At 37.1% G+C, this 25,736-nt stretch overlaps 1 protein-coding gene across 1 annotated transcript in view; it reads right to left on the bottom strand.

Annotated features, from left to right (window-relative positions):
* SEPTIN14 (septin 14) overlaps positions 1–25,736 on the bottom strand; it is an 80,680-nt gene that overhangs the window by 44,652 nt on the left and 10,292 nt on the right. The window contains exons 3-6 of the mRNA XM_007079104.2: positions 24,043–24,163; positions 23,015–23,210; positions 4,779–4,965; positions 1,972–2,133 (exon numbers count right to left, since the gene is read on the bottom strand). Of these exons, the coding sequence (XP_007079166.1) occupies positions 1,972–2,133; positions 4,779–4,965; positions 23,015–23,210; positions 24,043–24,163 (666 nt within the window). The remainder of the gene's footprint in view (positions 1–1,971; positions 2,134–4,778; positions 4,966–23,014; positions 23,211–24,042; positions 24,164–25,736) is intronic.

Raw genomic sequence — 25,736 nt, 5'->3', positions numbered from 1 at the left:
ATGAAGGAGTACACTTGTCCTGATGAGCCCTGGGTGATGAACGGAGTTGTTGAATCACTATATTGTACACCTGAAGCTAATATAACATTATATGTTAAATATGCTGAAATTAAAATAAAAACTTAATAAAAATAATAATAAAATACAATAAAAATACTAAAAAAATTGTGTGAGGTAGCCAAAGCAATGACTAGATGGAAATTTATAGCCATAAATCCCTATAAAGAAAGAAGATAGATGTCAAATCCACAAATTAACCATTCATTTTAAGACACTTACAAAAGAAGAAAGAGCTAAACCTAAAGCAGACAGAAGGAAGAAAATAATACTGGTTACATTGGGAATTAATGACATAAGGAATAATAAAATATAGGAAAATCAAAGAAATTTAAAGTGGGTTCTTTGGGGAAAAAAACAACAAAATTGACCAAACTTTAGCTCTATCAACCAAGGTAAAAAAGGAGATTCAAATTATTAGAATCAGAAATGAAAGAGACACATTACTACCAACATTTCAGAAATAAAAATAATTATAAATGAATATTATGAACAACTGAACACCAACAAATTAGACAACTAAATAGAATGGAAATGTACATATTTCTCCACTGAAAGTATACAAATACCAAAAGCACAATAAAAGATGCTTAACATACATAATCATTAGGAAAATTCAAATCAAAACTACAATGAGATGCCACTTCATATCCATTAAGATTAGCTATTTAAAAAAATAGAAAATAACAAGCATTGGTTAGGATGTAGAGAAACTTACACACTATAGTTGATAATGAAAAATAGTGCAGACACTATGAAAACAGTATGACAGTTCTTCAAAAAAAATTAAACATATAATTACCATAAAATCTAACAATTCCACTTCTTGGAATATATTCAAAGTAATTCAAAGAGTTATTTGTACATCCATTAAAGGACACATATTGTATAATTGTGCTTTCAGGAAGTAACTTGAGTAGTCAAATTTATAGATAGAAAGTACAATGGTGGTTTCCAGGGGCTAAAGGGAAGGGTAATGTGGAGTTACTGTTTCTTAGATACAGGGCTTCAGTTTTACAAGATGAAACGGGTTCTGTAAATAGATAATGGTGATGGGAGCACAAAAATGTGAATGTATAATACAACTCCACTGTACAGTGTAGAATATTTAAGATGGTAATTTTCATGCTATGTGTATTTTACCATAATTTTTAAACTCTTAGAAGAAGGTAAATACTTATTACCTTGGATTTTGCAAAATATTCTTAGATATGACACCAAAGATACAAGTAACAATAACACAAATAGATAAATTGGACTTCATCAAAATTAAACCTTTTGTGTTTCAAATGATAGCAAAAAGAAAATGAGGAAATGACCAACAGCTTGGAAGAAAGTACTTGCAAGCCATATTTCTCATAAGGAACTTGTATCCAGAATATATTAAAAAAACTTACAATTCAATGATAAAAAAGACAAAACCTCAATTAAAAAATGGATGTTTTTTCCATTTTCCAATCCTTGTAAAAAGGATATAAGCAAACATTTCTCATGGGAAGATATACTAATAACCAATATGTACACGAAGAGACCAAATATTATTAAATTTATTCATATGCTAATTCCATAACAAAAAAATCTACATAGAGAGTTGATTAGTAGTTGCTTAGCATTGGTGGCGAGGTCTGACAGGTGGGAGAAGAGAAGAAGGGAAGGGAAGGGAAGGGAAGGGAAGGGAAGGGAAGGGAAGGGAAAAGAAGGGAAAGGAAGGAAAGAGGGAGGAGAGGGGAAGGGAAGACGGGAGGGGAAGGGAAGACAAGGCAAGGTTTCCCACAATAAATTTTGGGGGGAAATGCCTTATTTAAAGTCTCTCTGTCAGATATGAGTGACAATTTATTACTAATATTGTTACTTATAAATTATATTTTTATTCCCACACAAAATAGAAATGATATTCAATAGTTAGAAGCTTACATTCATTGAGGAATTCACCTGAGCAGTAGTTTCATCATCTGTTGGGAACTGATATATCTGGATGCCATTACTAACCAATTCACTCACTATTTTACACTTGAATTTCTGTAAGTCGTTTTTAGAAATTGTATCTGCTTTGGCAATCAATGGTATAATGTTCACCTGTAAATAAAGAAGCAAATAAAATCTCACCATTGAGGATTTGTTGTTAATCTTGGAATTTTTACAGTCAAAACCTCACTCTGACAATAAATTTTTACAACTAGATAATCAGTGGCTACCATACCTTCATCACAAAATTGCTTCCCAAAATCATCAGTACTTTTGAAGATGAATCTTTTCTCAGAATTCAGGTTTAAAAGTTTCAAACTTTTTTTCTCAAACTTTCTTATACTTTCAACACATTTGGAGTTAGTAAAACGTAAGTGGTATAATGAAATAGTCTATTTAACTCATTATCAATTTGATTTCTTATTAAATTGAGTGCTAAAAGACAGAAGAGACCTTTCATCACACTATATATGAGATTTATTTTGTCCATCTACCTGTCATTCATTTGCATCACCTTCTTCATAAATTCATCTTAATCAATGTCCCATTTTCACAGATCCTTGATCTACCTACATGTCTTTGCAGATATATTTGCTTCTGTTTTCCAAAGACCATGTAAAAATAATAGACTTTTATTGTTACCATACTCTAAAGGCTGAATGTATGTATACATTTGTGTAATATCTTGCTCACAAAACTCTTCATTCATATTTTGTAAAAAGGCACTATTTCCATATTGCATATTTGAGGTTGAAATTTTACTCATAAACTTTTCTTCATAGTTCTACAACATGATCCCTCCTGTCTCCATGCATTTATATCTTAATAATTAAACTTTGCAGAAAGTAAAAATATGCAAAATTCTAAAATATGTTTTATTACTGTTAAACTAAGATATTTTATTAAATCATAGCTACATAATGTCAAGGCTTGTGATATAGTGTGAATGCATAAGAATCAGTTCTATGTATTTTGCTTTTGTTTTAGATTCTTCAAAATACATTTTAAAAAATCCTTGTACAAATCTAGGGCTTCAATATAACACTGATGTTCAAATTTTTATCTAGCTTTCAAAACTTAAATAATAGTTTCCACAGTAAAAAGCAGACAGCTACTAAGATAGATTCAAGTCTAACATAAATATCTTGGATTATACTGCTGAGAAAGCTATCCTCTAATGATAGTAAATCCTTAACACATAACAAGTGGAAATTTTCCATGTTAATTTGTTAGGTGTTCAGATTTGAGGAATGAAAGTCACTTATTGCAGAAGGGAACTGAGCAACCTAGAAGACAACAGACACATAGGCATGGTTATCCACCCCTTTATGTAATGTCCTTGCAGAAAAAAATAGCAATTTTCTGTATCTGGAAATTCTTTGATGATAACAGCTACCCATAAGATTAAAAATAAAACTTTGTGCCTCAGGCTATTGAATACACTAATAATAAAGAAATTAGGTCAGCTCTTGATTTTAAGTAAAAATCTAACTTCTTCCAACAACTTGGTGACATATATGATTAGGTACAAAATTTCTTTCTAGTTTGAAGCAAAAGTCAGGCCTTCTTTGATAAAAAGAAACCAAATTTTAAAAGTTATTCTCTCTTCAACTTCATAAAGTACAGAAAAGAATCTCATTAAATAGAAGTTTCTTTCATATGTATATTTACCTTCTATTGGAAAAAATATACATGAACATATTGCATTCTGAATCCCTCTGATAGGATCACTAGCCAGGATCATAAAAACTTCATGTTTTACACAATCAATGGTGTCAAGTAAATGTTAATGGGATTGTTTTATAGTACAATAGAATAAATTCAAATTTACAAATACAGGCAAATTACCACAATCTGTATGATCTTTAATCACAAAAAAAAACCTGTAAGTTTTTTAAAAATATTTTTTAACCTGTATCTTATTTTCCTAACAGATACTTAATTAAATTTATCTGTAAAGCAAACTAAGGTTGAAATTTATCAAATGCTATTATGGGCTGAATGTATCATTCCTCCCTTAATGCATATGTTGAGTTCCTAACACCCAATATCTCAGAACAAGACTGTATTTGGAGAATCTTGAAAGAGGTGATTAAGTTAAAATAAAGCCATTAGAATAGGGGCTAATACAATGTAACTGGTATCCTTAAAAGAAGAGGAAACATAGACATACAACAAAAAGACATCAGATACGTGCACAGAGTACAGATCATGTGAAGATACAGTGGGAAGGTGATGGTCTACCACTCAATAAAAAAGATTGCAGAAGAAAACAATGTTGGCAGCATCTTCATCATGGACTTCTACTTTCCATTACTGTGAGAAAATTAACTTCTGTTGTTTAAACTACTAAGTTTGTGGCATGTTGTAATGCTATCCCTTTTAACATTTTAAACATATTTTAAATATATTAAACATATTAAAAAATAATAAATTCTTGGGGCGCCTGGGTGGCGCAGTCGGTTAAGTGTCCGACTTCAGCCAGGTCACGATCTCGCGGTCCGTGAGTTCGAGCCCCGCGTCAGGCTCTGGGCTGATGGCTCGGAGCCTGGAGCCTGTTTCCGATTCTGTGTCTCCCTCTCTCTCTGCCCCTCCCCCGTTCATGCTCTGTCTCTCTCTGTCCCAAAAATAAATAAAAAACGTTGAAAATAATAATAATAATAATAATAAATTCTTGTATGCAAATACCTTCAAATTATATATTATCATAAAATAATTATCAAATCCTGACAGGTTAATAGATTTACCTAACACACCTTATTGTCAATGTTCTTCATAGTTAATAGATCAATGGACTTCAAAGAATGTCCTGTAGGTGAAATGAAGTAAAGGCACACATGTATACGGGAATCATGGTAGTCAATGAAGGAACGTTTAATTTTCAATTCTTCTTGAAGATAGGCCTCAAATTGAGCATCTACATATTCAACTATAGGTTGGTAGCTGGGGAAAAAAAGGTTATTTCAACATATTAGTATAAAAGATTAATAACATCTATAGTCTGTCTTTTCACCACTTAATAAATAGCTAATATGGGGGAGCTTGGGAAGATGACATAGTAGGAGGACCCTGAGCTCACTACATCCCATGTTTACAAATAGATATCATCTACATCCAAGTCAATAAACCAGAGAGTGATCCAAAGATTGGCAGAACAAACTCCACAACTAAATACAGAGAAGAGGCTGCATCTGAAAGGTTAGGCAGGCCAGAATGATGGAGGGAGACTTCCCACAGGAGGAAGGGAGCTGCATATGCAGAAGGGTAGATAAGTAGGCCCTTGCACCAGGGAGTTCACACAGGGAAGACAAATCCCCATAAAGTTCGGCTTTAAAAACCAGAGGGGTTGAATTCTTGAGTTTGTGTAACCAGTGGAACTTGGAACCTGGACCTTTAACTGCTGGCTGGCTCAGCACTGGGCGAGCCCAGAGGGCTAGTGATAGCTGTGTCATTGCCTGTAAAGAGACAGCAGCCTGTGCATAGAAGCAACATAAAAAATGGCAATTTATACACCAGGGGCAAACAGGAGACACAGCTGTTTATATTTATTCAGAGCATGTTAGGGGACTTCACCAAAGACAAAGGAGATGGCAGGTGCCACTTGCCTTCCCCAGCCCCCAACATAAACATAGGGCCATCTGCAGGAGGCCAGGCTGCACAGACACTAGCTAAATAACTTGCTAGCAATGTGCCATGCCCACAAGTTCTCCTGAGGACACTCACACTCCAAGCCTGCTAGCCTCAGCCCTGGGCCCAGGGAAAATTTTGTCAAGCTGCATACAAGCCCTGCCCAGCTACTGGGTGCACATCCACCACGGCACACCTGACCAAGCCATGTCCAAATATCACCATATGCTGTGCCCAGTCTCACACAACTTCCCACCCTAATGCCCAGCCCCCCAATGCCCCAGCACTTTGAGGGATCCAGCATAGGACTAGTGGCACCAGGCAAATTTGCTAAAACTGCCGCCCCACCCCCAAGTTCCCCAGCAGGCAGAACCCTTAAGAGCTGCCCTGTCTCGGTCCCACTAATGCCACAGAGAATAAATACAGTCCACAATAGGCAGAGAGTCAGTGAAGATGACTGAACTGAAAGGAAGAGTTGTTCACACACAAAAGCAGGATGTAAGCAACACACAAAGGATAATTCTCCCGAAGTACCAGGTTCTGGTGCATAGGAGACACTGCACAGCAAACCACTCCGGGACCTCTTCTTCATAAAGTCACTACTTTCAAGAGCAGAAGACATAACTGACATTCTTAACACACACAAACAGACACAGAGAGGCAGACAAAATCAGGAGACAAATAAATTTACCCAACTGAAAGAATAGGACAAGGCAACAGCAAAATCAAAGTGGGACAGATAAAAAGAACATGACTGATAGAGAATTTAAAGTAATGATCACGAGGATTCACTGGAATTGAGAAAAGAGTGCAATACATGAGTAAAACTCTTAACAAAGATATAAGGAACAAAGAGAAGAAATAAAGGACACAATAAACTAAATAAGAAACATGCTTAATGGAATGAACAGCAGGATGAAAGAAGCAGAGGAACAAATTAGTGACCTAGAAGATAGAGTAATGGAAAGTAACCAAGCTGAACAAAAGAGAGAAAAAGAATTATGCAAAAGGAGAATAGACTCAGGAAACTCAGTGACTCCACCAAACATAATAACATCCACAGTATAGGAATTCCAAAAGCAGAAGAGACAAAGGGAGGCAGAAAATTTATTTGAAGAAATAATAGTTGAAAGCTCCCCTAATGTGGGGAAAAAAATACACCTCTCCAGATCAAAGAGGCACAGAGAACTGTCATGAAAATCAACAAAACCAGACCAGAAGCAAAACCTATTGTAATTAAATTGGCAAAATACAATGATAAAGAACAAATTTAAAGAAGCAAGACAAAAGAAAACAGTAACTAACAAGAAAAAGTCCATAAGACTAGCAGGAAATTTTCCAGCAGAAACTTTACAAGCCAGAAGGGAGTGGCATGATACATTCAAAGTGCTGAATGGGTAAAATCCGCAGCCAAGAATGGATCATAAAAGGTGGAAAAGACAAGAAAGGGTCAGAAAAAAATCTCCAGACACAATGACAAGTAATAAAATGGCACTAAATACTTATCTATCAATAATTACTTTGAAAGCAAATGGATTAAATGCTCCAATCAAGAGACATAGAGTGTGAGAGTGTATTTAAAAAAAAAAAAAAGACTCATCTATATGCTGCCTACAAGAGATTCATTTTATACCTAAAGTCACCTGCAGACTGAAAATGAGGGGAGAAAGAAATATTTATCATGCAGATGGATGTCAAAAGAAAGTCAGAGTAGTAATACTTACATTGGACACACTAGATTTTAAAACATACTGTAACAAGACACAAGAAAGGGCACTATATAATCATAAAAGGTATAATCCAACAAGGAGATATAACAATTATAAATATTTATGCACCTGACATGGTAACACTCAAATATATATGTGTAATAAACATAAAGGAACTAATCAATAATAATACCAAAATCATAGCAGACTTAAACACTCCACTTACCAATGGACAGATCATGTAAACAGAAAATCAATAAGGAAACAATGGCTTTGAATGACACACTGGACCAGATGGACTTCACAGATATATTCAGAACATGCCATTTTAAAATAGCAGGATACACATTCTTGTCAAGTGAACATGGAACATTCTCCAGAATAGGTCACATATTAGGTCAGAAATCGGGCCTCAACAAATACAAAAACATTGAAATCATACATTGCATCTTTTCTGACCACAACACTATAAAATGTGAAGTCAACCCAACAAAAAAAATCTGGAAAGAGCCCAAATACATGGAGGATAAACAACATGCTACTAAATAATGAATGGATGAAACAGGAAATCAAAGAGTAAAGAAGGAAATACATGGGAACAAATGAAAATGAAAACACCATGGTCCAAAATTTTGGGATGCAGCAAAAGCAGTCCTAAGAGGAAAGTATATGGCAATATAAGGCTACCTTAAGAAGCAAGAAAAATCTCAAATAAACAACCAAACCTTACACCTAAAGGAGCTAGCCAAAGGACAACAAATGAATCCTAAAGCCAGAAGTAGGGAAATACTAAAGATTAGAACAAAAATAAATGATATACAAACTTAAAAAATTTTAAACAGATCAATGAAACCAGGAGCTGGTTCATTGAAAAATTTAATAAAATTGATAAACCCCTAGCCAGACCTATCATAAAGAAAAGAGAAAGGACCCAAATAAAATCACAAATGAAAAGGAAGAAATAACAACCAACACCACATAAATACAATAATCAGAGAATACTATGAAACATTATATGCCAACAAATTGGACAACCTGGAAGAAATGTATAAATTACTAGAAACATATAATCTACCACCACTGAAACAGGAAAGAATAGAAAATTTGAACAGACATATAACCAGCAAAGAAATTGCAATAGTAATCAGAAAACTCCCAGCAAACTAAACTTCAGGGCCAAATGGGTTCCCAGGAGAATTCTACCAAACATTTAAAGAGTTAGTACCTATTATTCTCGAACTATTCCAAAAATATAACAGAAAGGAAAACCTCCAAACTCATTCTCTGAGGCCAACATTAGCCTGATACCAAAATCAAATAAAGACTCCACTAAAGAAGAAAACTACAAGGGAGGGGCCAAGACAGCAGAAGAGCATGGAAGGTTTTTTTTTTGTCTCTCATCTCTTAAATGCAGCCAGATCAACACTAAACCTTCTTGCACACCTAGAAAACTGATTTGAGGATTAACACAACAATATGCACAACCTGAACCATAGAACTCAGCAGGTATGTGGCGCAGAGAGGTGAACTGGGGTAGAGAAAAGCTGCAGAGAGCAGGGAGCTGTTTTTGCTTGTGGAGAGATGAAAATGGGGGCAGGAGGAGAGTATGGGCAAAGCACACCTGGAAAGTAGCTGGAGAGAAAAAGGGAGAGTGGAAACAGCCACAAGGGACTGAAAAAAAAAGGGAGAAAGGAGAAAATAGAGGGTTTAAATTCCATTAAGACTCTATAAACAGGGGGAGCACAGAGTCTGAAACTCTGCAGGTCGATACCTGGTGGTGCTCTGGGGGGAAAGACAAATCCCCAGGAGCAGAAAGAGAGGTCCAAGGGGTCCTTGGGCCACACAGGGAGAGGCAGTTCCCTGCTGGGAGGACATTTGCAGCAGTGCAGCTTCCACAAAGAAAAAGGTCCCAGTGGACCCAAAGAATGGCCACATTTGCCGGTGTTGGAGCAAGGACATTAAGGGTGAAGTCTGGTGCCAGATGTGTGTTGTGATTTGCCATAATCCTTGAAACACTGTTGCTACATGATCACATGAACTTATTCTGGGGCGGGCTGGCACCTGGCCACAGTTGCTGGGCAGAGGCAGTGGCACAGGCTCATGAACATTCCTGGGGACAGACCAGCACCTGGCCATTGCTCAGCAAGACCCTCCCCCAGAGGGTCAGAGTGAGTCAAAGCTGCAGTCCCTCAGAAGTGAGGGGTTGGGAAACAGACCCATTGAGATAAAACTCAGGATGGAGGTGCCACCTGGCAGCCTGATGGCTTTGTCACAGACAGTGTAGAAGCAGGTGGTGGATGGAAGCCAGAGACAAAGGAGACGTGCTTGATTGCAGGTTGGGGAGAGCACAGAGTTCTGGTAAGAGACACTGGGTAGCTGGGTGACTCCATTTTCACCCTCTGGCATATTCACATACACACCCACAAGTGCCACAACAATCCACCCCAGTAAGCTAAGCAACGCCATCTAGTGGAGAACGGAGCCATTACATTAAGCCCTGCACAACTGGGCCAACTGCCCTCTTGAGGAACAGAAGTCTCTCCACCTGCTTAGTTTACAGACTATAAAGTGCTTCATAGTTTGTCCTCTAGGGGAAACTGGATGTAATTTCAATTGTACTTGATTCTGTTCACTGGTTCATCTATTCAATTTCTTTTTCTTTTTCTTTTCTTTCTTATTCTTGTATATAGAAAGAGACACTATTTTTATTTTCCATATTTTTAAAAAGACTTTTAATTTTTTCCTACTATATTTTTTACCTTTTTGTAAATTTTTTAAATTCTATTTTACTTCCATCATTTCACTTTATTTATTTTATTGTATCCATTTTTTCAAAATTTCAACCTATTTCCTTTTTTGTCCTCTTTTTTCTTTTCTTTTTTTTTCCCCTTTTTTCTCTGATCTATCAAGTATTTTTCAACAAGACCAAAACATACGTAGGATCTATCATCCTTTATTTGATTTCTTTGTGTTGTTTTTAATTTTTTAATTTTAATTTTAATTTTTTTAATTTATTAATTCCTTTTTTCCTTCAAAATGATGAAAGGAAGAAATTTACCCCAAAAGAAAGAACAGGAATAAACGACAGCCAGGGACTTCATCAACACACATGCAAGCAAGATGTCTGAAACAGAGTTTAGAATCACGATAATAAAAATACTATCTGGGGTTTAAAACAGACTAGAATCCCTTTCTGTGGAAAAAAAAAGAAGTAAAATCTAGTCAGGATGAAAATAAAATTATACTGCTATAACTGAGCTGTAATCTCGAATGGACACCACAGTGGCAAGGATGGATGAAACAAAGGAACGAATCAGCAATACAGAGGACAAACTTATGGAGAATACTGAAACAGAAAAAAAGAGGGAGACTAATGCAAATGAGAACGAAATAAGAATTAGAGATCTCAGTGACTCATTAAAAATGAGTAACATCAGACTCATAAGGGCTCCAGAAGATGAAGAGAGAGAAATAGGGGTAGAAGGTTTACATGAGCAAATCATAGCAGAAAACTTTTTAACTTGGGGAAAGACATACACATGAAAATCCAGGAAGCACAGAGAACTCCCATTAGATTCAACAAAAACTGACCATCAACAAGGCATGTCATAGTCAAATTCACAAAATACTCAGGCAAGGAGAGAATCATGAAAGCAGCAAGGGAAAAAAAGTCCTTAACCTACAAGGGAAGACATATCAGGTTTGCAGCAGACCTATCCACAGAAACTTGGCAGGCCAGAAAGGAGTGGCAGTATATATTCGATGTGCTAAATCAGAAAAACATGCAGCCAAGAATTCTTTATCCAGCAAGGCTGTCATTCAAAATAGAAGGAGAGATAAAAATTTTCCCAGACAAACAAAAATTAGAGTTTGTGACCATTAAACCAGCCTGGCCAGAAATTTTAAGGGGGACTCTCAGAGGGGAGAAAAAAATGAAAAAAAAATTACCAAAAGCAGCAAATACTAGAAATGACCAGAGAATACCACCAGGAACATCAACTCTACAGGCAAAATAATGGTATAAATTCATATCTTTCAGTACTCACTCTAAATGTCAATGGACTCAATGCTCCAATCAAAAGACATAGGGTAACAGAATGGATAAGAAAACAATATCCATCTATATGCTGTTTACAAGATACCCATGTTAGACCTAAAAACAGCTTCAGATTGAAAATAAGGGGATGGAGAACCATCTATCATGCTAATGGTCAACAAAAGAAATCTGGAGTGGCCATACTTATATCAGGCAATCTAGATTTTAAAACAAAGACTGTAACATGAGGGGCGCCTGGGTGGCTCAGTCGGTTAAGTGTCTGCCTTCAGCTCAGGTCACGATCTCGCGGTCTGTGAGTTCGAGCCCCACGTCGGGCTCTGGGCTGATGGCTCAGAGCCTGGAGCCTGTTTCAGATTCTGTGTCTCCTTCTCTCTCTTCCCCTCCCCCATTCATGCTCTGTCTCTCTCTGTCTCAAAAATAAATAAACGTTTAAAAAAAAGATTGTAACATGAGATGAAGAAGGGCATTATATCATAATTAATGGGTCTATCCACCAAGAAGACCTATCAATTGTAAACATTTATGCTCCAAATGTGAAAGCATCCAAATATATAAATCAATTATTCACAAACATAAAGAAACTCATTGATAATAATACCATAATCGTAGGGGACTTCACACCACACTTACAGCAATGGACAGATCATCTAAACAGAAAATCAACAAGGAAACAATGAATGACATTGTTTGGCTTTGAATGACACACTGAACCAGATGGACTTAACAGATATATACAGAACATTTCATCCTACAGCAGTGAAATACAAATTATTCTCCAGTGCACATGGAACATTCTCCAGAATAGGTCACATACTGGGAGACAAAGCAGCCCTCAACAAGTACAAAGAGATCAAGATCATACCGTGCATATTTTCAGACCACAATGCTATGAAACTTGAAATCACCCACAGGAAAAAATTTGGGAAGATAGCAAATACTTGGAGACTAAAGAACATCCTACTAAAGAATGAATGGGCTAACCAAGAAGTCAAAGAGGGAATTAAAAAGTACATGGAAGCCAATGAAAATGATAACACCACAGCCTCAAACCTCTGGGATGTAGCAATGGCTGTCATAAGAGGGAAGTATATAGCAATCCAGGCCTTCCTAAAGAAGGAAGAAAGGTCTCAGATACATAACCTAACCTTACACCAGAAGAGCTGGAAAAAGAACAGCAAATAAAACCTAAAACCAGCAGAAGACAAGAAAAAAAAGATTAGAACATAAATCAATGCTATCAAAACCAAAGAAACAAACTAAAAAAAAACAACAACAATAGAACAGATAAATAAAACCAGGAGCTGGTTCTTTGAAAGAATTAACACAACTGATAACCCCCTAGCCAGTTCAACCCCAAAAAAATGAGAAGGAAAAGACCCAAATAAATAAAATCAAGAATGAAAGAGATCACAACCAACTCTGCAGAAATACAAACAATAATAAGATAATATTATCAGCAATTATACACCAATAAAATGGGCAATCTGGAAGAAATGGACAAATTCCTACCAAAACTAAAACAAGAAGAAAGAGAAAATTTGAACAGACCCATAACCAGCAAAGAAATCAAAATAATATTCAAAAATCTCCCAACAAAGAAGAGTGCAGGACAGAATGGCTTTCCAGGGGAATTCTACCAAACATTTAAAGAAGAATTAACACCTATTCTTTTGAAGCTGTTCCAAAAAAATAGAAATGAAAGGAAATCTTCCAAACTCATTCTATGAAGCCAGAATTACATTCATTCCAAAACCAGACAGAGCCCCCATTAAAAAGGACAACTACAGACCAATTTCCCTGATGAACATGGATGCAAAAATCCTCAACAAGATACTAGCCAACCGGATCCAACAATACATTAAAAGAATTATTCACCACGACCAAGTGGGGTTTATACATGGGATGCAGGGCTGGTTCAATATCCACAAAACAATAAATATGATACATCACATCAATTTTAAAAAAAAGGACAAGAAGCACATGATCCTTTCAATATATCCAGATAAAGCATTTGACAAAATATAGCATTCTTTCTTGATAAAAAAACCCTCAAGAAAATAGGGATAGAAGTATCATACCTCAAGATCATAAAAGCCATGTATGAAAGATCCATGGCTAATATCATCCTAATGGGGAAAAACTGACAGCTTTCCCCTAAGGGTCAGGAACAAGACAGGGATGTCCACTCTTACCACTGTTATTCAACATAATATTGGAAGTCTTAGTCTCAGCAATCAGACAACACAAAGGAATTAAAGGCATCCAGATCAGCCAGGAGGAAGCCAAATTTTCACTCTTAACAGATGACATGCTACTCTATATGGAAAACCCAAAAGATTCCACCAAAAACTGCTTGAACTGATCCACGAATTCAGCAAAATTGCAGGATATAAAATCAATGCACAGAAATCGGTTGCATTCCTATACACCAACAATGAAGCAACAGAGAAATCAAGGAATCTATCCCATTAACAATTGCATCAAAACCATAAAATACCTAGGAATAAACCTAACCAAAGAGATGAAAAATCTATGCACTGAAAACTATAGAAAGCTTATGAAAGAAATTGAAGAAGACACAAAAAAATGGAAAAAGATTCCATGCTCCTGGATAGGGAGAATAAACGTTGTTAAAATGTTGATACTACCCAAAGCAATCTACATAGTCAATGCAATATCTATCAAAATAACACCAGCATTCTTCACAGAGTTAGAGCAAACAATCCTAAAATTTGTATGGAACCAGAATAGACCCTGGATAGCCAAAGCAATCTTGAAAAATAAAACCGAAGCTGGAGGCATCACACTCCAGGACTTGAAGATGTATTACAAAGCTGTAATCGTCAAGACAGTATGGTACTGATACAAGAACAGACACTCAGATCAATGGAACAGAATACAGAACCCAGAAATGGACCCACAAACGTATGGCCAACTAATCTTTGACAAAGCAGGATAGAATATCCATTGGGATAAAGACAGTCTCTTCAGCAAGTGGTGCTGGGTAAACTGGACAGCAACATACAGAAAAATAAATCTGGACCACTTTCTTACATCCTACATAAAAATAAATTCAAAATGGATGAAAGACCTAAACGTAAGAGAGAAAGCCATCAAAATCCTCGAGGGAAAAGCAGGCAAAAACCTCTTTAACCTTGGTCACAGCAACTTCTTACTCAGCATGTCTCCAGAGGCTAGGGAAAGAAAAGGAAAACTGAACTACTGGGACCTCATCAAAATAAAAAGCTTTTGCACAGCAAAGGAAACCATCAGCAAACCTAAAACGCAACCAACAGAACGGGAGAAGATATTATCAAATGACATATCAGGTAAAGGGTTAGTATCCAAAAATCTATAAAGAACTTACAAACTCAGCACTCAAAAAATTCAAATAATCCAGAGAAGAAATGGGTAAAAGACATAAATAGACACTTCTCCAAAGAAGACATCCAGATGACCAGCTAACACATGAAAAGATGCTCAACATCACTCATTATCAGAGAAATACAAATCAAAACCACAATGAGATACCACCTCACACCTGTCAGAATGGCTAACATTAACAACTCAGGCAACAACAGATGTTGGCGAGGATGCAGAGAAAGAGGATCTCTTTTGCATTGCTGGTGGGAATGCAAGCTGGTGCAGCCACTCAGGAAAACAGTATGGAGGTTCCTCAAATAGTTAAAAATAGAACTACTCTATGACCGAGCAACTGCACTACTAGGTATTTATCCAAGGGATACAGATGTGATGTTTCGAAGGGGCACATGCACCCCAATGTTTATAGCAGCACCATCGACAATAGCCAAAGTATGGAAAGAGCCCAAATGTCCATGGACGGATGAATGGATAAAGAAGATAGATAGATAGATAGATAGATAGATAGATAGATAGATAGATACACACACACATACACACACACACACACACACACACACACACACACACAGACAATGGAGTATTACTTGGCAATCAAAAAGAATGAAACCTTGCCATTTGCAACTACATGGATGGAATTAGAGGATATTATGCTAAGTGAAATTAGTCAGAGAAAGACAAATATCATATGACTTCCCTCATATAAGTAATTTGAGACACAAAACAGATGAACATAAGGGAAGTGAAGCAAAAATAATATAAAAACAGGAAGGGGCCAAAATAGGGGGTTTCTGGAGGGGTTGTGTGAGGGGGGGATAGGCTAAATGGGTAAGGAGCATTAAGGAATCTACTTCTGAAATTATTATTTTACTATATGCTAACTAACTTGGATATAAATTTAAAAATTAATTAATTAATTTAAACAATAAAATAAATGTTAAAAAGTGAATAATCTACATTTACTATATATTCACCTTTCTAGTGAGATTTATTCTTTCACGTGTTTTCTTGTTGTTAGTTAACACCCTTTCTTTTCAACTTAAAAAAAATCCCATTAATACTTCCTGTAAGGCTGGTTTAGTGCTGATAAACTCCAGCTTTTCTTGCCTGGAAAACTGTTTCTCTCTCCTTCAATTCAGAATATATTCTTGGTTAGGAGTTTTTTTCAGTATTTTGAATATGTCATTCCACTTTCCTCTGACCTGCAAATTTTGTGCTGAAAAATCTATTAGTCTTATGGGGATTCTCTTTTACCCCAAAAGTTGTTTTTCTCTAGCATAATGTATAAACTTGTCAAATCACTATGTTGTGCACCTGACACTAATGTAACATTGTGTTTCAACTATGCTTCAATAAAAAAGTTGTTTTCCTTTAAAAAAAAAAATAACTACAGGGAAATATCCCTGATGAATAAGGCTACAAAAATTCTCAACAAAATATTAGCAGAAAGAATTCAACAATACATTAAAAAATCATTCACCATGATCAAGTGGGATTTATACCTGGGTTGCAAGGGTGATCCAATATTCACAAATCAAAGAATGTGATACATCACATAAATAGGACAAAGGATAAGAACCATATGATCACTTCAATAGACAAAGAAAAACCATCTGACAAAGTACAACATCCATTCATGATAAAAACCCTCAACAAAGCAGGTTTGGAGGAAGCTTACCTCAACATAGTAAAGGCCTTATATGGAAAACCCACAGTGAATATCAAAGGCGATATTTAAAAATGGAGAGGTTATCCTCTAAGGACAGGAAAAATACAAAGATGTCCATCCCCAAACTTTTTTCAACATAGTACTAGAAGTCTTAACCATAGCAATTAGACAACAAAAAGAAATAAAAGGCATACAAATTAGGAAGAAGTAAAACTTTCAGTATTGGAAGATAACATGATGGTATATAGAAAACTCATAAGACTCCATTAAAAAACTGCACAAACTGATAAATGAATTTAGTAAAGTTGCAGAATACAAAGTCAATACATAAATCTGTTGCATTTCTAGATAGCCCCAATGAAGCTATCATTACAGAACAGAAAGAGAAACTAAGGACTCAATCCCACGTACAATTGCACCAAACACAATAAGATAGCTAGTAAGAGACCTAAACAAAGAGGTGAAAGACCTGTATTCTGAAAACTATTTACACTGATGAAAGAAATTGAAGATGACACCAAGAAATGGAAAGATATGTCATGCTCATGGATCAAAAGAACAAATATTGCTAAATGTCTATACTACCCAAAGCAAGTTACACATTTAACTAAATCCCTAAAAAAATACCAACAGCATTTTTCACAGAACTAAAACAAACAATTCTAAATTTTATATGGAACCATAAAAGACCCCAAATTCCCAAAGCAATCTTGAAAAAGAAAAGCAGGGCCACTTGGGTGGCTCAGTCAGTGAAGCATCTGACTCTTGAGTTCAGATCAGGTCATGATCTCATGGTCATGGGATTGAGCCCTGCATCAGGCTGTGAGCTGACAGCACAGAGCCTACTTGGGAGTCTCTCTCTCCCTCTCTCTCTGCCCCTCACCCACTTCTGTATACGTGCTCTCTCTCTCACTCACTCACTCTCTCTCTCAAAATAAATAAATAAACATAAAAAGAGAAAGAAAAGCTGGAGGCATCACAACTCCACATTTCAAGTTATATTACAAAGCTGTAGTAATCAAAACAATATGGTACTGGTACAAATATAGATATATAGATCAATAGAACAGAATAGAAAACCCAGTAATAAACCCACATCTATATAGTCAATTAATCTTTGACAAAGCAGGAAAGAATATCTGATGGGAAAAGGACAGTCCCTTCAACAAATGGTATTGGGAAAATGGCTCAGCTACACGAAAGAGAAAGAAACTGGACCATTTTCTTACACCATACATAAAAACAAATTTAAAATGGATTAAAGACTTAAATTCGAGTCCTAAAACAATAAAAATCATAGACGTGAACACAGGAAGTAACCTCTTTGACATCAGCTGCAGCAACCTTTTTTTCAGTAAGCCCCCTGAGGCAAGGGAAACAAAATAAAAAATAAACCATTGCAACTACATGAGAATAAAAAGCTTCTGCCCACCAAAGGAAACAGACAACAAAACTAAAAGGCAACCTGTGGAATGGGAGAAGATAGTTGCAAATTACATATGTGATAAAGGGTTAGTATCCAAACTGTATAAAGAACTTATAAAATGCAACATCCAAAAAACAAATAATCTAATTTTAAAATGGGCAGAAGGGGTGGGGCACCTGGGTGGCTCAGTAGGTTAAGCGTCTGACTTCAGCTCAGGTCATGATCTCACAGTTTGTAGGTTCGAGGCTTGCATCAGGCTCTGTTCTGACAGGTCAGAGCCTGGAGCCTACTTTGGATTCTGTGTCTCCCTCTCTCTCTCTGGCCCTCACCTGCTCACACTCTGTCTCTCTCTTTCAAAACTAAATAAACATTTTTTAAAAATTAAAAATGGGAAGAAGACATAGACATTTCTTCAAAGAAGACATCCAGATGGTCAACAGACACATGAAAAGATGTTCATCATCACTTACCATCAGGGAAATGCAAATCAAAACTACAATGCGGTATCACCTCACACCTGTCAGAAAGGCTAAAATTAACAACACAAGAAACAACAGGTGTTGGCAAAGATGTAGAGTAAAAGAACACTCATGCACTGTTGGTGCAAATGCAAACTGAGGCAGCCACTCTGGAAAACAATATGAAGTTTTGTTTGTCAAAAAGTTAAAAATAGAACTAGCCTAAGATCCAGCATTTGCACTACTGGGTATTTAAGCAAAGAATACAAAAACACTAATTCAAGGAGCTATATGTACCCCTATAATTATAGCAGCATTGTTTACAATAGCCAAGATATGGAAGTAGCCCAAATGTCCATAGACTGATGGATAAAGAAGAGGCATATATATTTTATATATATTATTCATATACGCACTCATATATTTTTATGCTGAATAAAAAATATATATGTAATTCCATATAATGTATGGAATATATTATATATTTATTATGTATTATATATGGAATATTATATATGATATGTGGAATATTATGTATTATATATGGAATATTATATATGGAATATTATTCAGCATAAAAATAATGAAATCTTGCCATTTTCGATAAGATAGAGGGAGCTAGGGAGTATAATGCTAAGTGAAATAAGACAGAGAAAGACAAATACCATATGATTTCACTCATATGTAGAATTTAAGAAACAAAACAAACAAAGGGAAAAAAAACTGGGTGTTGTTTGGAAGTGTGGAATCATAATATTGTACACCTCAAACTAATATAATACTGTATGTTAACTAACTAGAATTAAAATAAAAACTTAAAAACCCAACATCTACAAATTAAATTTCCTGTCTTTTGTGGACACAGCTCATAGCACCCCAAAACAATTACAAAGTAACATCAGAGATCTCTGATCATAACAATATATAATCATGAAAAATTTTTAAATATTGCAAAGTTACCAAATGTGACACAGAGACACAAAGTCATCAAATGCTCTTGGAAAAGCCAGGCTGATAGACTTGTTTTACACAGAGCTGCAATAAACTTTCAATTTGTAAAAAAAATACATAAAAAGAAATATATCTGACAAGCACAATAAGGTAACTCTAGTAAAATCAGGTATTCTTGTACAAATAAGGAGGTTAAATAAGTAATCAAAAATTTACCAACACAGAAAACTCAGGCTTCAGTATTGAATTCTAATAAACACTTAAAGAAGAATTGACACCAATACTTAAAATCTTCCAAGAGGATTAAAGGGAAAATTTCCAACTGTTTTGAAGGCCAGAATTATCCTGATATAAAAAAAAATTACAGATAAATATCCCTAATAAACACAGATGCAAAATCTTCAACAAAATACTTAGCAACGTGAATACAAAAGCAAATTAAAAGGATCATACACAATGAGTAGGTGGGATTTATCCTCAGAATGCAAGGATTATTCAATATAAGTAAGTTGATTTATAAACACCACATTGATTGAAAAAGAAAAATTACATAACTATTTCAATAGTTGCAGAACAGATACTTGATGTAATTTAACACCTTTTCATCATTTAAAAAATAGCAAAACTCTTGAAACTATGTAGAAAAGAATTTATGTCAACACAATAAAAGCTATATATGAAAAGCCCATGGCCAACCTCTAAATTGTTAACTTTATGGGCATTGAATTGTTTGTTGTATTCTTATCTTTTTAATATTTGTTTTGCATTTCATTTAAAGCGCTTTTCAGCTCCTCGTGACTGTTCCTTAGTCCCTTGATCTCTGTAGCAAGAGATTCTCTGCTGTCCTGTATACTGTTTTCAAGCCCAGCGATTAATTTTATGACTATTATTCTAAATTCACTTTCCGTTATATTATTTAAATCCTTTTTGATCAGTTCATTAGCTGTTATTTCCTGGAGATTCTTCTGAGGGGCATTCTTCCGTTTGGTCATTTTGGATAGTCCCTGGAGTGGTGCGGACCTGCAGGGCACTTCCCCTGTGCTGTGGTGTATAACTGGAGTTGGTGGGCGGGGCCGCAGTCAGACCTGATGTCTGCCCCCAGCCCACCACTGGGGCCCCAGTCAGACTGGTGTGTGCCTTCTCTTCCCCTCTCCTAGGGGCGGGATTCACCGTGGGGTGGCGTGGCCCGTCTGGGCTACTTGCACACTGCCAGGCTTGTGGTGCTGGGGATCCGGCGTATGAGCTGGGGTGGGTAGGCAAGGTGCACGGGGGCAGGAGGGGCAGGCTTAGCTCGCTTCTCCTTAGGTGATCCACTTCAGGAGGGGCCCTGTGGCAGCGGGAGGGAGTCAGACCCGCTGCCGGAGGGGTGGCTCCGCAGAAGCACAGCGTTGGGTGTTTGCGCGGAGCGAGCAAGTTCCCTGGCAGGGACCGGTTCCCTTTGGGATTTTGGCTGGGGGATGTGCGGGGGAGATGGCGCTGGCGAGCGCCTTTGTTCCCCACCAAACTGAGCTCTGTCGTCCGGGGGCTCAGCAGCTCTCCCTCCCTTTGTCCCCCAGGCTTCCCGCTTTCCGAGCAGAGCTGTTAACTTCTGACCTCCCAGACGCTAAGTCGCGCTTGCTGTCGGAACACAGTCCGTCCGGCCCCTCCGCTTTGGCCAGCCAGACTCGGGGCTCCGCTTGGCCGGCGAGCGGCCCCTCCGCCCCGGCTCCCTCCCGCCAGTCCGTGGAGCGCGCACCGCCTCGCCGCCCTTCCTACCCTCCTCCGTGGGCCTCTCGTCGGCGCTTGGCTCCGGAGACTCCGTTCTGCTAATCCTCTGGCGGTTTTCTGAGTTCTTTAGGCAGGTGTAGGTGGAATCTAAGTGATCGGCAGGACGCGCGGTGAGCCCAGCGTCCTCCTACGCAGCCATCTTCCCTCTCTCCCCTAATATTTGTGAAATCAGTAATAATGTCTTCTTTTTTGTTCCTGATGTTGGTGATATTTGGCTTCTCATTTATTTTTCTTGCTCAGTCTAGTTAAAAGTTTTCAATTTACTGATTTTCTGACATTTTTTCTGTTTTCATCAATTTCTGCTGTAGTATGATTTTTCCTTTCTTTTTCTTGCTTTAGGGTAAATTTGTTCTTATTTGGCTAGTTTCTTAACATTGAAATTTATAATACTTGAGATTGTCATTTTTTCTAACATAAGTATCTTATGCTATTAATTTCCCTAGGTGGCTCAGTCGGTTGAGCATCCGACTTTGGCTCAGGCCATGATCTCATGGTTCGTGGGTTCGAGCCCCACATCGGGCTCTGTGCTGACAGCTCAGAGCCTGGAGCCTGCTTCAGTTTCTGTGTCTTCCTCTCTCTGCCCTTCCCCCACTCACTCACTCTCTCTCTCTCTCTCTCTCTCTCTCTCTCAAAAAAAAACATTAAAAAATTTTTTTAAATTTCCCTCTAAGTAAAACTCCTGTGGCATTCCTATAGCTTTTTTTTAATTGCAGTAAGATCGCTTAATGGATATCTACTCTCATAACAAGTTTTTGAATGTAATATAAAGTACTATTACATATACTGTTAAACCTTCTGTTGTACAGCAGATCTCATCTTGCATGATTAAAACGTTATGTCCATTGAACAAGAACTCTTAATTCCTCCTTCTCCCCAACCATTGGCAAACATTTTATACTCTTCTATGAGTTTGGTGAGGGGTTGTGATCAAGAAAGGGAAATGTCTTGGGGCACCTGGATGGCTCAGTCGGTTGAGTGTCCGACTTCAGCTCAGGTCATGATCTCACGGTCTGTGAGTTTGAGCCCTGCATTGGGCTCTGTGCTGACAGCTCAGAGCCTGGAGCCTGCTTCAGATTCTGTGTGTCCCTCTCTCTCTTCTCCTCCCCCGCTCATGCTGTCTCTCTATCTCTCTCTGTCAAAAATAAATAAACATTAAAAAAAATTTTATAAGAAAGGGAAATGTCTAAGGCCCATGGGAATCAGACCACAATTTGAATGAAAGGTGATTACATAGGATGTTTCAGAATTATCTATTAACCTGTTCATAAATGTTTTATGCGTTTTTATATTATACATAATATAGTTTAAGGAAACTTGTTCTGTATTATTTCAAATGTATTTTAATTATTATAAAAATTCAACATAAGGTCTGAGTTATTGTAAGTTACTAAACTTACAATAGTGGCTATTTTTGGAAAAAGAAAAGGCTCTAAGTACTTACATTTGGCTAAGTGGGTTTTCATTTCATCTGGATCGTTTAAATTTTTACAGAAATAAATTTACTTATAACTTGGGTAAGTGATTTTAAAAATGAGAATATCCAACAAGTAAATATATGGGGAAAATCTATTTGAAAAATTTATAGAAATCAACCTTATATATAGGATATCTATATCGATATTGATATAGATATATAAGGATATACCCTTATATGAAGGATTCAATGGTGAGAATCAGATGGATATGTCTGCATCCTAATCTATAAAACCAGTAAATTTAATCTTATTGGGAAAAAAAGAGTGTTTGTATAAACAAGATCATCCTGGATTTCCTGGATACATCTTAGTTCAAACAACAAATGTCCTTAAAAGAGACATAAGGAGAGCAGAGAAGGCTATATAAAGGTGGAGGCAGATGGGAGTGATATAGCCAGAGGAAATGTCAGTAAAGAAGGTAAATTCCTTTAAAGAATAAAATCTTTTGTAATTAAAATAAGAAAACACTAACCTGGCTTCTTTGTTTATTTGATCACCGTATCCCACTGTTTTCACAACAGTTAATTTCAATTGAACATTACTTTCCTGAAGTTCATATGTCTGAATTTTAAGTCCAACATTTGAGTAAAAATGTGAGGATTTTTTGTCTTTCAAATTAGTATTGAATAATGTGTCGATGAGTGTTGATTTTCCAATTCCAGTTTCCCCTGTAATAAACATAGATACATTATCTAGGGGCATAAAATGGCTAAGAAGAAGTAACGCTTAACCCAAATACATCAATGACTATAATGTCCTTTAAAGTATACATGTTTAGGGGCTCCTGAATGGCTCAGTTGGTTGAGCGTCCAACGTCAGTTCAGGTCATGATCTCACAGCCCATGGGTTCAAACCCCGCATTGGGATCTATGCTGACAGCTCAGAGCCTGTAGCTGCTTCAGCTTCTGTCTCCTTCTCTCTCTGCCCCTTCCCCTGCTTATGTGTGTGCACTCTCTCTCTTTCAAAAATAAATAAATATATATAAAAAATGCATTTAAAAAATCTTTTGAATAAAAATGAGGTATACATGTTTCTCTTGACTCTCTCAGTCATTAATATAATATAGAAAAAATATACACGAAAACATATCAGATTTTGAAGAGCACTGAAACATCCAAAGAAAATAAAAGTCTAGGGGTGCCTGGGTGGCTCAGTCAGTTAAGCGTCCAACTTTTGGTTTCAGCTCAGGTCATGATCTCATGATTCATGGACTCTAGCCCCACATTGCCCTCTGTACTGACAGTGTGGAGCCTGCTTGAGATTCTCTCTCCATCTCTCTCTGTCCCCCCCCCCCCCACTCTGTCTCTCTCTCTCTCTCAAAAACAAATAAAAATTTATTTGTATAAAAAATCTAAGTAATGTGACTAACATGATGGGAACAAATACAGATAGAAGGACATGGTCTTGAATTAGCAGCACCAGTGTTACACTACTTAGGTAAGTTGAAGTAAGCATTTGAGAAAATTAAGTACTAATTCAGATGAGGAATCAGGTACTTACCCACACAGAGAATATTAAAAGAAAATCCTTGTTGAATAGATTGGTTTACCAACTGATGAGGCAAACATTCAAAACCAAAATGACCAAGCGTTGTTAAGCAACGGACACTATCTCCTCTTTGCTTAAAAACACAAAAATAAAACAATTAATTAAAATTAGTAATATCATTTGAAAAAATAATTTTAATAATAGGTTTAAGAAATTAGAATTATCATTTGATTATCATAACTCAGACAAGATTTGAATTAAGTAAATTTGTGAGCAAGTAAGTCTTGTCCAGACACATAGTTTTTGCTTTCAATTTTAAAAATAGTAAATCTGTAGGAGGGAGAGGAAGATGGCAGCAGAGTAGGAGGACCCTAGCCTCATCTTGTCTCTTGAACACAAATAGATAACTATAAAATCATCCTAAATACTCCAGAAATCAATCTGAAGACAGACAGAACAAACTCCACAATGAAGGGAGAGAAGAGGCCACATCAAAGAAGGTATGAGGTGCAGAGAAGTGGTATAGGGGAGAAAAAGATTATGGGTGCTTCAGAAAGGAGGGAGCCAGCATCACAGAGAAGGGTGAGAAAGAGAGGAGCACAGAGGGGAACACCCAAGGAGAATATTTTACAAAAGTCATTGGTTTGGAAAACTAGAGGGGCTGAATTTCATGAGTTCTTGCAACCAATGGTGCTTAAAGCCTGGAGTTTTAAAGGTGAGCTGGCTTGTCTGGGAGAGAGCCCCAAGGGCATTTTTCTGCTCTTGGATATAAGGCAGGCAAACAACCCAGGGGCAGATCCCATGAAAACAGCACTCCAAAGAATGCCTGGGCACATAGTGGGGAAAGTATTTGCTCTTCTCTGAGCACATACCAAAGAGGCATTCACAGATGCCTCTGTGGGAACATAAGAGCTACCTGGCACCATTTCAGTCCCCTGTCCCTCAGCATAAACAAAGAGCCACCTGCGGAAGCAGTGCAGTGCCCACACTAACTTGCTTGCACAAAGCCCACTCCCTGCACTCTGATCGGACTGCCCTTCTCATTCAAGCTCGCCTCAAGCACAATGGGGTGGACCCCTCCCTTAGAAGGCAAGCACAAACCCCTGTCCACATCATGTCTCCTGACCAGAGAATTTTATGGGCACTTAGTTCTGGTGGAAGTAGTGTCAGGTCTCATTTCATAAGCAGACCAGAACACACCTAATTAAAACTCACAACATTTAGGCCAGGGACCAAACAATGCCCACAGCAGACAAGGAGAACCTCTGCAGATGACTGGCCTGAAGGATAGAGTAGCCAAAACACAATAGCAGAGTGCATGCAGCACACATCCAGACACTTACTGAAATGACAGGCTGGGGATGTTACATGATCTCTTCTTCATAAGGCCATTATTTCAGAATAGAGACATAGCTGGCTTTTCTAACAGAGAGAAGGCAGAGACATAAACAAAATGCAAAGATGGAGTGATTGATCACAAATGAAAGAACAAGATAAGGCCATGGCCAGTGAAACAGATATAAGTAACATGTCTGATGGAAAATTTAAAGCAACCATCATAAGAATACTATCAGGGCTTGAGAAAAGAATGGAAGACATCAGACACCCTTACCACAGATATAAAAGACTTAAAATGAATCAGTCAGAGATAAAGAATACAATGAACGACGTTAGAAACAGTCCTGATGCAATGAACAGTAGGGTGG

The sequence above is a fragment of the Panthera tigris genome, chromosome E3, assembly GCF_018350195.1.
Source record: "Panthera tigris isolate Pti1 chromosome E3, P.tigris_Pti1_mat1.1, whole genome shotgun sequence".
Taxonomy (NCBI): domain Eukaryota; kingdom Metazoa; phylum Chordata; class Mammalia; order Carnivora; family Felidae; genus Panthera; species Panthera tigris.
The sequence above is the reverse complement of the archived record's forward strand: the minus strand, read 5'-3'. Positions and strand labels throughout refer to the sequence as shown.